Raw genomic sequence first — 12,863 nt, forward strand, 5'->3', positions numbered from 1 at the left:
TAAAATTAATTTTTTAAAAAACTGAATACCAATACAAATCTATTAGAATGACTAAATTAAAAAGGATGATCATACCAAGCTTTAGCTACTATGTGGAGATAATGGAACTATCATACATTGCTGGTGGAATTATAAAATAGTAAATCACTAGGGGAAACAGTTTCGTAGTTTCTTAAAAAGGTAAACATCCACCTACTTTATGATCTGGCCATTCCACGTGTACCTCCCTAGATACTTACCCAAAAGAAAGGATATTATATGTCCATACAAAGACTTGTACAGGAGTGTTCATATCAGCTTTATTTGTTAACAGCCAAAAACCAGAAACAACCCAAATGTTCATGTTTTAGTTTCCCAGGCTGCTCAAAGCAGATACCATGAAATGTATTGGCTTTTAACAATGGGGATTTATTAGCTTACAGTTTGAGGCCATGAGAATGTCCAAATTGAGTCATTATCAAGGTGAGAGCTTCCTCCCCAAAACTAGCTGCTAGCAATCCTTGGGTCCTCTGCCACAAGTATGTGAATGGTGGCATCTTCTGGTCTCTCCCTTCTCTTTCGGGTTTCATTGTTTTCAGCTTCTTAGTTCTGTGGCTTTCTTTCTGTCTGTATTATTCCATTTATAAAGGACTCCAGTAAGAAGATTAAGATCCACCCTGGGCCATGCCTTAACAGAAGTATCTTATGAAAACCTTCTTACAATAGGTTTACACCTATAGGAATGAATGAAATTTAATAACATGTTTTCCTGGGGTAAACACAGTTTCAAACCACCACAACCCATCAACAGGTAAATGGGGAAAAATGCTATATGATAGCCATTTAATGGAATATTCCTCAATAATAAAAAGGAAAGAATTATTGATGCACATAACATGAACAAATTTCAAAATCATTGAGTGAAAGAAGCCAGATCCCCACCAAAAGAGTACATACTGTAATATTCCATTTATATAACACTTAAGAAAATACAAACTAATCTACAGTGTCAGAAAACATATTAGTGGTTTTTTGGGAAGGGGAGGCAGAGAAAGGGTATAACGGAATACAAAAGAGAATGAGGAAATTTTGGAAGGTGATGGATACATTCACTATCTTGACTGTGATAATAGTTTCATGGGTGTATACAAATGTCAAAACTTATCAATAAATTCAGTTTATTGTATTCAATAAAAATATTTATTTATAAAAACACATTGCTAGACTCTATCTCCAGAGCCTCTGACTATAAAAATATTTACCCATTTTATTAGACCAAAGTCAATCATTTCAATAGTTTCCTACTGATATCTAAAAAAACATTTACTTGATAGCAAGGATGACATCTTTAGAATGTAAGATTACTGTTTTCCAAAATATTTCAATCAATCTGTACTAAGTTCTTTTCACATAGCTGATGCAGAAAAAAACACAAGGGAATAGCAAAGAGATGAAGGATCCATGAAGTTTGGATTTCTAGTGATTAAAGAGAAATGGCATAATGATCACAAAGTGAATGGGGAGGAAAACAAAATGAAAGAACCCAAGTTTCATGGTGGAATTAGTAAGGTGGGACAAGACCTATAACTATTAGACAACAACCTTAACTTGAAGAAACATATAGTGTGGTATTCAAGTAATTAGTGGCAAAGAAAGGCTGATATACAGTAGTCCAGAAGTAACAATGGGGAACAGAATATAACAGAACTCTACTACCATTTTTTTTCTCTTTATATTTGTGTATCATGAGATAGGCAATGTTAAAAATTCAAAATAATCATAAACCTATTTCATTAACCAACTACTAACTTAAAACTTGTTTTCCCAAAAATTGTTAGATGTGGGGTAAATTTTAGGAACCACGATTCTGTATCTTGTATCAAATTGTTTCATATATTTCAAACAATCAGGGAAGTGTAATTGGACAAAATTCTAGAGGCCCTATTTTATTAACTGCTAACTTCTAATGACATAATAGTAAATGCTACAATTCAAAGAAGTTATAGATGGCAAATAACTAATATATCTTGGATATCTGATGGAATACTAAGGTATTTATGAAAATTTAGTCATTATTATGAACTAACATATTTTGTTATTTTAAAAGATACTTATTCATAATTAAAGAGGCTTCTCAACACCTTCAATTGTCTTCTGAGAACTAATATTTCAGAAGTTGGTAGATAAAAATAAAAAATTACTTTTTCCCCAAATTATACTGAAAAAGAAAAAGGTAGTAAAATGCAGGTTTATAAAAACAAATGAATCAAGGAAAAACACAATGACAAATTTTAATGTCCTTTTAAAAATTCACTGTAATATTTTGTAGTATACTTACTATACTTATAAGAATATTACCCGGTAACTTCTAAAAGGGAAATACGGAAGAAGTTTTCTTATTAACAAACAATTTAAAATCCATAGAATAATACCATATAGTTGCTAATTTTAAAAAAATAAAAAGAATTTGAGATTTAGGTAAACAAACAAAGAAGGCAGCAAATGAAGGAGAATCTAATACCTAGATTAAACCAAAATATTTTCATCAGATTAGTTCATAAGATCATTGCACTGTTAAAAAGGATATGAAATCTCTTAAATGGTCTGCCTGCTACTAAGCTGGGCTATTTGCATGTTAAAAATGAAGTACACAGATGGTTTTTCATTTGAATTTTTAAAAACTTACAAAACTGTCCAAAAGTAAAACGAACCCAGTAATGCACAACTTTCATGTACAATGCATATTTAAGAATTCCTAGCCTATTCAAAAGTAACACAAGATATCCAAATGCTTTTATATCCAAAGCCTTTAATTCTGTTTTCAGTAATGACCAGAAATGCCTTCACAAAATGTCTTTTTCACTGAAAATAGAAGGCATTAGGCATTACATATACCTTTAAAACAGTGATTCCTTCAGATACTATTGGAAGTAAACATCAAATGGCAGGGTTCAGATATTAACAAAGTTTCTCTCTCAAAAAAAGACAACAAAAAAGAAAAATTGTAGAAAAAATTATCAGTTTTTCTCAGATTCCCAATGCAATTTTAAGTTAATTTTGTAAGTACATAATCTGAAATTAAGAGATAAACCAGCTAAGTATGATATGGTTTTCAACATGTGTTAGGTTTCAGTTAAATACTGTAAATAGGAAGACACCATTATCATGCTAAATGGCACCCTGTGCTATTCTAGCTGTGCAAAATAAACTTGAAATAATTTATTCTATAGTGGTATAATTTAAAAGATCCTTGACATGACACCAACAACTTTCAAATTCTGGTCACAAACTGTATATAAATTTTAGGATTATTAAAATACACCTATTTGAAAATTAATAAGATGACCACTGATATCTAAATAAGATTTCCCAGAAAGGTATGAAATACTTTAGCATATAAAAGTAGTTGCCCCTTTTCCAGAAAGCCAACTGTTGTTTCACAAAATAACTCATATGATCCAAGGCAAGTAATTTCTTTCAAATGCCCTATTCTCTGTATGTCTTTGAGGTATGCGTCAAGAGACTGTATCCATGAGAAAAGGGCACCTTTGGCCATCAGACCACGTTACAAACAGAAGTCTTTCTTGGGTTGGGAGTGCCCTTAAGAGTTACACCAACAGAGAGCAATAGATAGCTTCTGAACCCATTTCTTTTTACAAAAAAACTGCAACTAAAATTGGTTACTTAAGAGGGTAATTCAAGACCATTATTTACATAAACTATGTAATATGTGCCTATTTCAAATAGTGACTTCTACAGGACACTCCAATTTAAACACAAACCAAACAATCTCTTTCTATCAAACCACATTCATCTACTTTAGCAAGGGAGTACAGTTTAAACAAAACAAAAAGAAAAGGAAACAAATATAAACGTAGCTCTAACAGTGAATCAGGCAAAGATCCTGTCAAAGAATGGTAAGGAAAGGGTTCTAAGAAACATTAATTTAGGGGAAGAAAACCCTACCAAACAAATAATGAAACTGGAAATCAATCTTATTACATAAAAGGCTAATGAATTCATTTGAAATAAGAATAATTCAGTTTGGAAAATAGCTGACTAGAAGGTTTATAATTAGATTGACTCTGAAAAAACATTCAAGTTAATTAATCCAAACTGACACACTTGGTAAAAGGTAAGAAGAAATAAACTCTTTCTCCCTACAACCAAATTAATGCCTTTGAAGAAACTGATAAGATGAAATTCTGAAAGTGGTAATGAAAATGAAGTGAAAATCTAAATGACAAATGAAAACAAATCCTACTTACTAAGAAACACATTTTTAAGCAAAGATTACTAAACAGAATGCCTTATAAAATTACATATCATAATCAGATTTAGAAAAAAGCTTCAAGATTAGCAGCTGGGTTTTGTGAAACACATAGGACAACAAAAGGCACTACATAAGCATCAATTACTTCTAACAATATCTGAATACTTCAGTCTTCTTTCTTCTTAAGAAGACAGCCAGTGTGAATGTTATTTTTATATCCCCCTGAGTTTTAACATGATTGGGCACAGCAGCACCAATTAGAAAAATATCTGCAGTGCCAGCACTGCAATTTGGAATCACTTATGCTGATGGCTCCACAGGTCTCTCATAAGAGCACTTTAAGTACATGATTAAAAATACAGAAATGCCTGTCAATGTTTCAGTATTAAAGTGGAACAGCCACAGATATCCATTTTTTAAAAATGCATGAAAAAGGTCTATTTATACAGTACAGTCTTTCTGCCCTGTATTTCAATGACGGCCATTTTCCAGTCCTGCTCTGCTGAAAGCTCTTTGTGCACTTGGTTGAAATGTCAGTATGTTTCATGATGTACAATCCGTTTGGGTAGAAAATCCCGATAAATATCATGCCATGCCCGTTTTAAGCAGTATGCCTTGCAGATCCTCTGGCAATGCTAATATAATTGCATCTATGTGTGTTCGTAACTTTTCCATCGTGTCAGGTTTCACAGGTAAGTGCTCTCGATCAGCCTGCAACTAAAGAAGGAACATTTAGTAGCAATTAAATTATCTTATGAATTTGTATTAATAGTTATAGTGTCTAAGTAAACAGTTTTAATGGTCTAATGATTTGGAAAATTTCAGACTTAACTAAGACAAGAATTTATAAAAAATGTAGAAGAGCAAAGAATATGCCATCTAAACAATACATAGCTCAATAAAAAGATTCTAGGTAAGTTCACAAATAACATCCAGGCATGCACTGTGGTATTATATATAAGTAACAAAATTTTTAGAGCTTATTAGATTCTATGTACATAATTTTAGAATAATATGGCATAATAATCATTATGAGCTGCTTGAGTAACTTTCTTTTTTTAAATTTTTATTTTTTGGTTTTGTTCTTTTTCTCTTCATTTTTATTATTTCCTTAACTATCTATTTTAAGTCATTAGTGTCAAGGAAAATCTACCATCGATTGATCTCAAGTCCTCTCATTTGTAGTTACTTCTATGACACATCATGGTTTATCAGTACAAATGAAAGGAAAACATCTTCACAAAGAAGTCAATTTAATCTTATCTGGTTTGGCTACATACCAATTTGTTTTTCAGCTTCAACACAAGGTCTACTGTTTCTACTTCTGTGTGTTTCTGAATCCAGATAAGTAAGTCCTAGAAGAATAAACAAATCCCAAATTAGTAAGTGCTCAAAACAATATTCAAAAAGTTCTTGGTCAGTAGGAGAGGATACTGGGAAAGAAGGACAAGAAGGAAAAGGAAAACAGTATTTAACACACGTAGCATTACAGTACAAGAATAATTGTATACATGATACCCTAATAACTATTAATTAGATAATTTTCAACATTAGCCAGAACAATTGTATTTTATTTGGAAGTAAAACACAATGTAAGAAAATTCCTTTTGAGGTAGCCATTTTAAATCAATATTGAAAACCAAATTTGTAACTCAAGTACATTCTAACCCACACTTCCAAGTAGAGGAACATTAGGTAACAAATCAAGATAAGGGTGAACATGAGTATCTTTTTCAAATAGACTCTTCCTAGGCTTGTATGTGGTTGCTTACATGGAAATCCTTTTTCTCAAAGCCACAGTCACAAACATGGGATTCAGCAAAGGCAGTGCTTACAGAGAAAGATATAGCTGTAATTGTTTACATTAAAAAAGAAGATCTCAAGTCAGTAACCTGTCCTTACAACAGGAGGAGTTAGAAAAAGGGCAAACTAAAGTCAAAGTGAGCAGAAGGAAAGAAAGACAAGAGCAGAGAGAAATGAAACAGAGAATAGAAAAATAGAGAAAATCAATGGAGAGTTAGTTCTTAGAAAAGATTAAAAAAAAAAAAACAAACACAAATCTTTTGCTAGCCTGACAAAGAAAGGAGAAACAAATAACAAAAATTAGAAGAAGGGGCGTTATTACTCCTGATCTAACAGAAATAAAAAGGACTATAAGGACACAATGTGTAAAGTATGCCAACAAAGTTGATACTACATGAGTGGGAAAATGTTTAGAAACACACAAATTACCTAAACCAAATGAAAAAGATATAGAAGATCTCAAAAGACCAATAACAAGTAAAGAGACTGAATCAGTCATCAAAAACCTCCCAACAAGAAATGTCCAGGAGCAGATAACTTCACTGGTGAATTTTACCAAACATCCAAAGAATTAAAACCACTCCTTCTCAAACTCCTAAAAAAAAATGAAGAGGAAGAAATACACTGCCTCACTCATTAATGAGGCCAGCATTACCTTAATACCAAAACCAGATAAAGCTTTGAAAAGAAAATTACAGACCAATATCTCTTATGAATATACACATAAAAATCCTCAATAAAATGTCAGCAAACTGAATTCAACAGCACATTAAAAGGAATATGTACCATGAACAAGTAGAATTTACCCCCAGGAATGCAAAGGTGGGTCAATATAAGAAAATCTGTCAGTATAATAAACCACATTAATAGAATGAAGGAGATAAAATACATGATCATCTCAATCAATGCAAAAAGACATTTGGCAAAATCTAGCACCCTTTCTTGATAAAGACACTACGGAAAAAATATGAATAGGCGGGGAACTACCTTGGCATGATAGAGGGCACATATGAAAAACCCACAGCTAACGTCATACTCACTGGTAAAAGACTGAATGCTTTTCCCCTAAAATCAGGAAGAGGTTCTAACCAGAGCAATTAGGCAAGAAAAAGAAATAAAGGATATCCAAATTGGAAAAGAAGGAAAACTATCTCTATTCGCAAATGAACATAATCTTAAATATACAAAATCCCAAAGAATCTATAATAAAGATAACAGAACTAAAAAATGAATCCAGCAAAGTAGTGGGTTCAAGATCAACACACAGGGAAACGGACTTGGCTCAACAGATAGAGCATCTGCCTACCACATGGGAGGTTCATGGTTCAAACCCCGGGCCTCCTTGACCTGTGTGGAGCTGGCCCATGCACAGTGCTGATGTGTGCAAGGAGTGCCGTGCCATGCAGGGGTGTCCCCCGTGTAGGGAAGCCCCACGCACAAGGAGTGCACCCTGTAAGGAGAGCCACCCAGTGCGAAAGAGTCCAGCCTGCCCAGGAGAGGTGCCACACACATGGAGAGCTGACACAGCAAGATGACGCAACAAAAAGAGACAGAGATTCTCAGTGCCACTGACAAGAAGAGAAACGGACACAGAAGAACACACAGTGAATGGACACAGAGAACAGACAACTGGGGTGGGGGGGTTGAGAGAAATAAATAAATCTTTAAAAAAAAAAAAGATCAACACACAATAATCAGTGGTGTTTACATACACTAGTAATGAAAAATCCAAAAAAGAAATCAAGAAAATTATTCCATTTACATTATCAACTGAAAGAATCAAATATCTAGGAATAAATTTAACAAAGGATATAAAGGACTTTGTATGAAGAAAACTACAAATCATTCTGAGATCAATTAAAAAAAACCTAAATAAATGGAAAGATAATTCAATGCTAATGGATTCAAAGATCTATTATCGCAAAAATGTCAATACTCTCCAAAGCAATTTATAAATTAAATGCAAGCCCAGTCAAAATTACAACAGCCTTCTTTGGAGAAATGGAAAAGCTAATCAACAAATGCATATGGGAGGGACCCCAAATAGTCAAAAACATCTTGAAAAAGAACAAATATGGAGAATACACACCTCTGGATTTGAAAACCTATTACAGGGAAGCAGATGTGGTTCAAGTGATAAGGCCTCCGCCTACCATATGGGAGGACCCTGGTTCGATCCTTGAGGCCTCTTGGTGAAAAAGAAGAGAAAGTGTGCCTGCGTGGCGAGCCAGTGCATGCATAGTGAGCCAAGTGCCCACGCAGTAAGCCAAGTGCCCACATGGAGAGCCAAGTGCCTGTGTGGCGAGCCAAGTGCCCACATGAGTGCCCACATGGTGAGCCAGTGCCCACGCGGTGAGCCTATCTGTGTGGTGAGCCGAGTGACCACGCAAGTGAGTCACGCAGCAAGATGATGACGCAATGAGAGAGAGACGAAGGGGAGAGTCAAGGTGAAGCACAGCAGAGACCAGGAACTGAGGTGGTGCAATTGACAGGGAAACTCTCTCCACATCACAGGTCCCCAGGATCAAATCACGGTGAATCCTAGAGGAGAAAGACATGAAGAGAAGACAAAAAGAGAAATAGATACAGAAGATCATACAGCGAATGGACACAGACAGCAAAAAAAATCAGGGTGGGGGAAGGGGAAGAGGGAAGGTAAAAATAAATAAATAAATAACTATTACAAAGTTACAGTAATTAACATAGTGTGGTACTGGCACAAGGATATATAGACCAATGTAACAGAATGTGGGGTTCAGAAATAAACCCATGCATCTACGGCCAATTGTTTTTGAAAAGGGTGCCAAGTCCACTTAATGTAAAAATAGTCTCTTCAACAAAAAATGGTGTTGGGAAAACTGGATATCCACATGCAAAAGAATGGAAGCGGACCCCCTACTTCACACTACCTACAAAAATTAACTCAAAATTAACTCAAAATGAATCAACAACAGCTATTAATAAAACCATAAAACTCTTAGAAGAAAACAAAGGGAAATATCTTCAAGAACTTTTTTTGTGTGTTTTGTCTTTTAGTTTTTCAAGAATTCTTATTAGGCAATGGATTGTTAGACTTCACACCAAGAGCACAAACAATAAAAGAAAAAAACAGATAAACCAGATGTCATCAAAATAAAAAATTCTAGTGCACCAAAGAACATAAGAAAGTGAAAAGATAACCTACAGAATGGGAGAAAAAAATGTGAAAACCATATATCTGAGAAAGTTTAATATCCAGAATATAGAAAGAATACCTACAAATCAAGAACAGAAAGACTTAACCCAATTAAAAAATGATACAAGAACTTGAATTAGACTTTTCTCCAAAGAAGATATACAAATGGCTAATAAGCACGTGAAAAGATGCTCATCATTAGCCAATAGAGAAATGTAAATCAAAACCACAATGAGATACCATCTCACATCCACCAAAACTTTATTAAAAAAGTTGAAAATAACAAGTGCTAGTGAGGATGTGGAGAAATAGGAAACCTAGTACGGTGTTGGTGGGAATATAAAGCAGTGTAGCCACTATGGAAAACCGTTGGGTGGTTCCTCAGAAAATTAAACTAAGAATTACTATATGATCCAGCAATCCCATGCCTAGATATATACCCCAAAAAAATGAAAGCAAGGACTCAAACAGATATTGATACACCAATGTTCATAGCGGCATTATTTATAATAGCTAAAAAGTAGAAGAAACCCAAATGTCTATCAACAGATAAATGGATATACAAAATGTAGTATATCCATACAATGGAATATTATTCAGTCATAAAGGAATGAAGTTCTGACATGTTACATCATGGATGAGCCTTGAAGACACCAAGTTGAGTAAAGTAAATCAGACACAAAAGGAAAGATATTAATATGCAGTAACTAGAATATGTAAATTCACAGAGACAGAAAGTAGAGTACAGGTTACCAGGAATGGAGGGCAGGGGCAGTGGGGAGTTAATGAATCATGGGTGTAGGGTCTCTGTTTGGAGAAATGGGAAAGTTTTAGTAAAGGAAGGTGGTGAGGGTAGGACAATGTCGTCAATATGATTAATCCAATAAATTGTATGCTTTGGTAGTGGTTGAGATGGGAAATAATTCATTGTATATATTTTCCCATAAGGGGAAAAAAGAGAGAGAGAGAGAGACTAAAGATATAATGACAATTTAATGTAATACATGACCCTGGATGAGATCTAATAATGGGAATGAAAATGACCAAAATGACCCCATTATTAGGACAATTAAAAAATATATATATAGAATACAAATATAAGCTTTATTATGAATATTAAAGTTCTTGAATTTGGTAATTACACTTAAGGTGGTTACATAAGTGAATATCCTTGTTCTTGGGAAATACATATACAAGAATTAAGGTTTCAAGAAACATAATGTAGGCAAACTACTCTCAAATGTTTAGAAAACCTGAGATACAGACAGATGGGTAGAAGGATATAACAAATTGTGCAAAATTTTAAAAATTGGTAAATCTGGATAAGTGGGTAGGGGATATACTGGAATTCTCTGTATTGGTTTTGCATTATTTTATATTATTTTTGAAACCATTCTGTAAGTTTGAAATTATTTCACAATAAAAAGTTTATAAAAAATACCCACAGTCACTGGGAATTTATTAGAAAGTTAATAATGAAGATAGCGTACCTCAACATTGAAAGCTAAATACAAATGAAAATAAGATCATCCTTTATAGTTTCACAAGTAGTTTAATTTGAAATAATCTCATGATAAATTATAGAATGTGAAAAAGTCAGTATAGCATGAAAATATTGCAAATATTAAGGGAAAACGTGAATTAAGGAAAAGACCTTAGGCTCTGGATTTGAAACTGGGCTCCATCTAGTGGTGTGCTTGTAAATATTTAACAACTGCTATCCAGATAGAAAAAAGTCTCCGGTTTGTAGCGTTTGCCAGTTTCTGTGGTGAAAATACTCCCACCACAGCCAATTTCAAGTCATCAAGTTGAGGTAACTGAACTGCAGCATTGGGAAGACATGCACACAATCTGCTCTATGAAACAGCACAAGCAGCTCCAGCACACTTCTTGCTCCACAACTTAGTGATGTAATCTGTACCAAGTCACTTAACTCCTTTACACCTTAGGTGACTGACCCATAATGCAGATCATAACATGGATACCTCAGTGAGATGTTGTGAAAATTAAAGAGATAGTAATATAAAGCATCTACATAGTCCTTGGCACATAGTAAATGATTTAGAAACACTATCTACTAACATGATCTGTTACTACTTCAACCTTTAAGGATATTTCCAATATCTTTATTTTCAAGAGTTGTTAATCATCACACAAACATGGTATTTTCTAACCTCTTCACAAAGAGCTTCTAAATGGAGTGCCTCCAATTTCTGAGTCATTTCCTTCCTCCGGGTCCTGAACCAGCCATCAAAATTTGGAGATTTTAGAAAATGCCTATAAAAAATTTTTTTGTAAAAGAAAAGTTTAATTATAACTCAGTTCCTTTCCTGCCTATAGCACAGAGAATCAAGTGAAGTAATGGAATTAAAGAATGTGTTTAAGTCCAAGTATTTTTTTGTTTTTAAGTGTGTGTGTGTGTGTATATACACACACATACATATAAAGTTCTACAGATGGGTAAAAAGAGAAAAAGAAGCCTAACCGGTACAGTCCAATCCAATCTCCTTTTATTCTAGAGGTCAGCTGAGGTCCTGTTTTCTCTAGTGTTTTCATAAATTCTTCTGGAAGGAACCGTCTTAACTGTGGTGGACTCTAAAATAGGACATACTGTATTTAAATATTAGAAATGGATATATTCATAGAAGTTAATTACAGTTAGCAAAAAAATAGGATTTTATCTGAGTATATTCATACCTTCCATGGAGAAATACTTTTCTGCAAAGGCATCAAGCTTGCCACATATCTTTCCTAAAACCAAGACAATTTTTTTTTGAAGTTAGATGTTCTTACCTAGACGTCTTCAAAACATTCAATGAGATCTAATTAAATAAAATGGGTTTCCAAGTTTTTCTCATGTGCTCTTTCGATGGACTTCAACAACTCCATCATTCTCAATAGATAAAGTTAAATAAAGATTGAGTTTGGAATTCAAAATTTCAATAAAACTTACCTAATCTTGGATAATTCAAGTAACTACATATTTTTTTTTCATTTTAAAAACAATTTATCAAAGTATATCATTCACACATACATAAACAGTAAGTGTATAGTAAAAGTTGTGAACTAGCAAAACAAACATACATAATATTATACAGGGCTTCTATACATCACCCCACCACAAACACCTTGCATTGTTGTGAAACATTTGTAACAAATTATGAAATAGCATCCTCAAAGCATTACTACTAACTATAGTCTGTGTCTTACCCCCAACACACACTATAATTTTTGTTCATAAACCATACAGTTTATTAAAAGTGTACACTTATTGGCATTTGGTATAATCACCAAGTTATGCATTCATCACTTCAATCGATATTAGAGCACTTTCACTGCTCCCAAAAGAAGGAAAAAAAACAAAAACAAGAAAAAACCACTATCATACCCATATGATAGTGCTACTAATTACAAATCCTATGATGTGCTTCTACCATTTCTATTCATTTTCAAAAAACTTTTTACCAATTCTGCACAGATTAAACCTCAGCTTTCCATTCTCTAACCACAATTCTGTTCTCTGGTGACTTATAGCCTAGCTATTAACTCCCTGAGTTTGTTCATTTTATTTAGTTCATAATAACAAAGTCATGCAATATTTGTCCTTTTGTGCCCGCTTGCTTCACTAAACAT

General features: G+C 33.7%; 1 protein-coding gene across 5 annotated transcripts in view; it reads right to left on the reverse strand.

Moving 5' to 3' along the window:
* Positions 1–274: 274 nt before the first annotated feature.
* The window catches only part of DENND6A (DENN domain containing 6A), a 135,549-nt gene continuing 122,960 nt past the window's right edge, over positions 275–12,863 (reverse strand). For all 5 annotated transcript variants that reach the window (XM_058288179.1, XM_058288180.1, XM_058288181.2 and 2 more), the window contains 5 exons: positions 11,928–11,981; positions 11,716–11,825; positions 11,405–11,507; positions 5,533–5,607; positions 275–4,969 (listed from right to left, as the gene is read on the reverse strand). In XM_058288179.1, the coding sequence (XP_058144162.1) occupies positions 4,838–4,969; positions 5,533–5,607; positions 11,405–11,507; positions 11,716–11,825; positions 11,928–11,981 (474 nt within the window). In that variant the 3' untranslated portion in view covers positions 275–4,837. The remainder of the gene's footprint in view (positions 4,970–5,532; positions 5,608–11,404; positions 11,508–11,715; positions 11,826–11,927; positions 11,982–12,863) is intronic.

Source organism: Dasypus novemcinctus, chromosome 26 (assembly GCF_030445035.2).
Source record: "Dasypus novemcinctus isolate mDasNov1 chromosome 26, mDasNov1.1.hap2, whole genome shotgun sequence".
Classification (NCBI taxonomy): domain Eukaryota; kingdom Metazoa; phylum Chordata; class Mammalia; order Cingulata; family Dasypodidae; genus Dasypus; species Dasypus novemcinctus.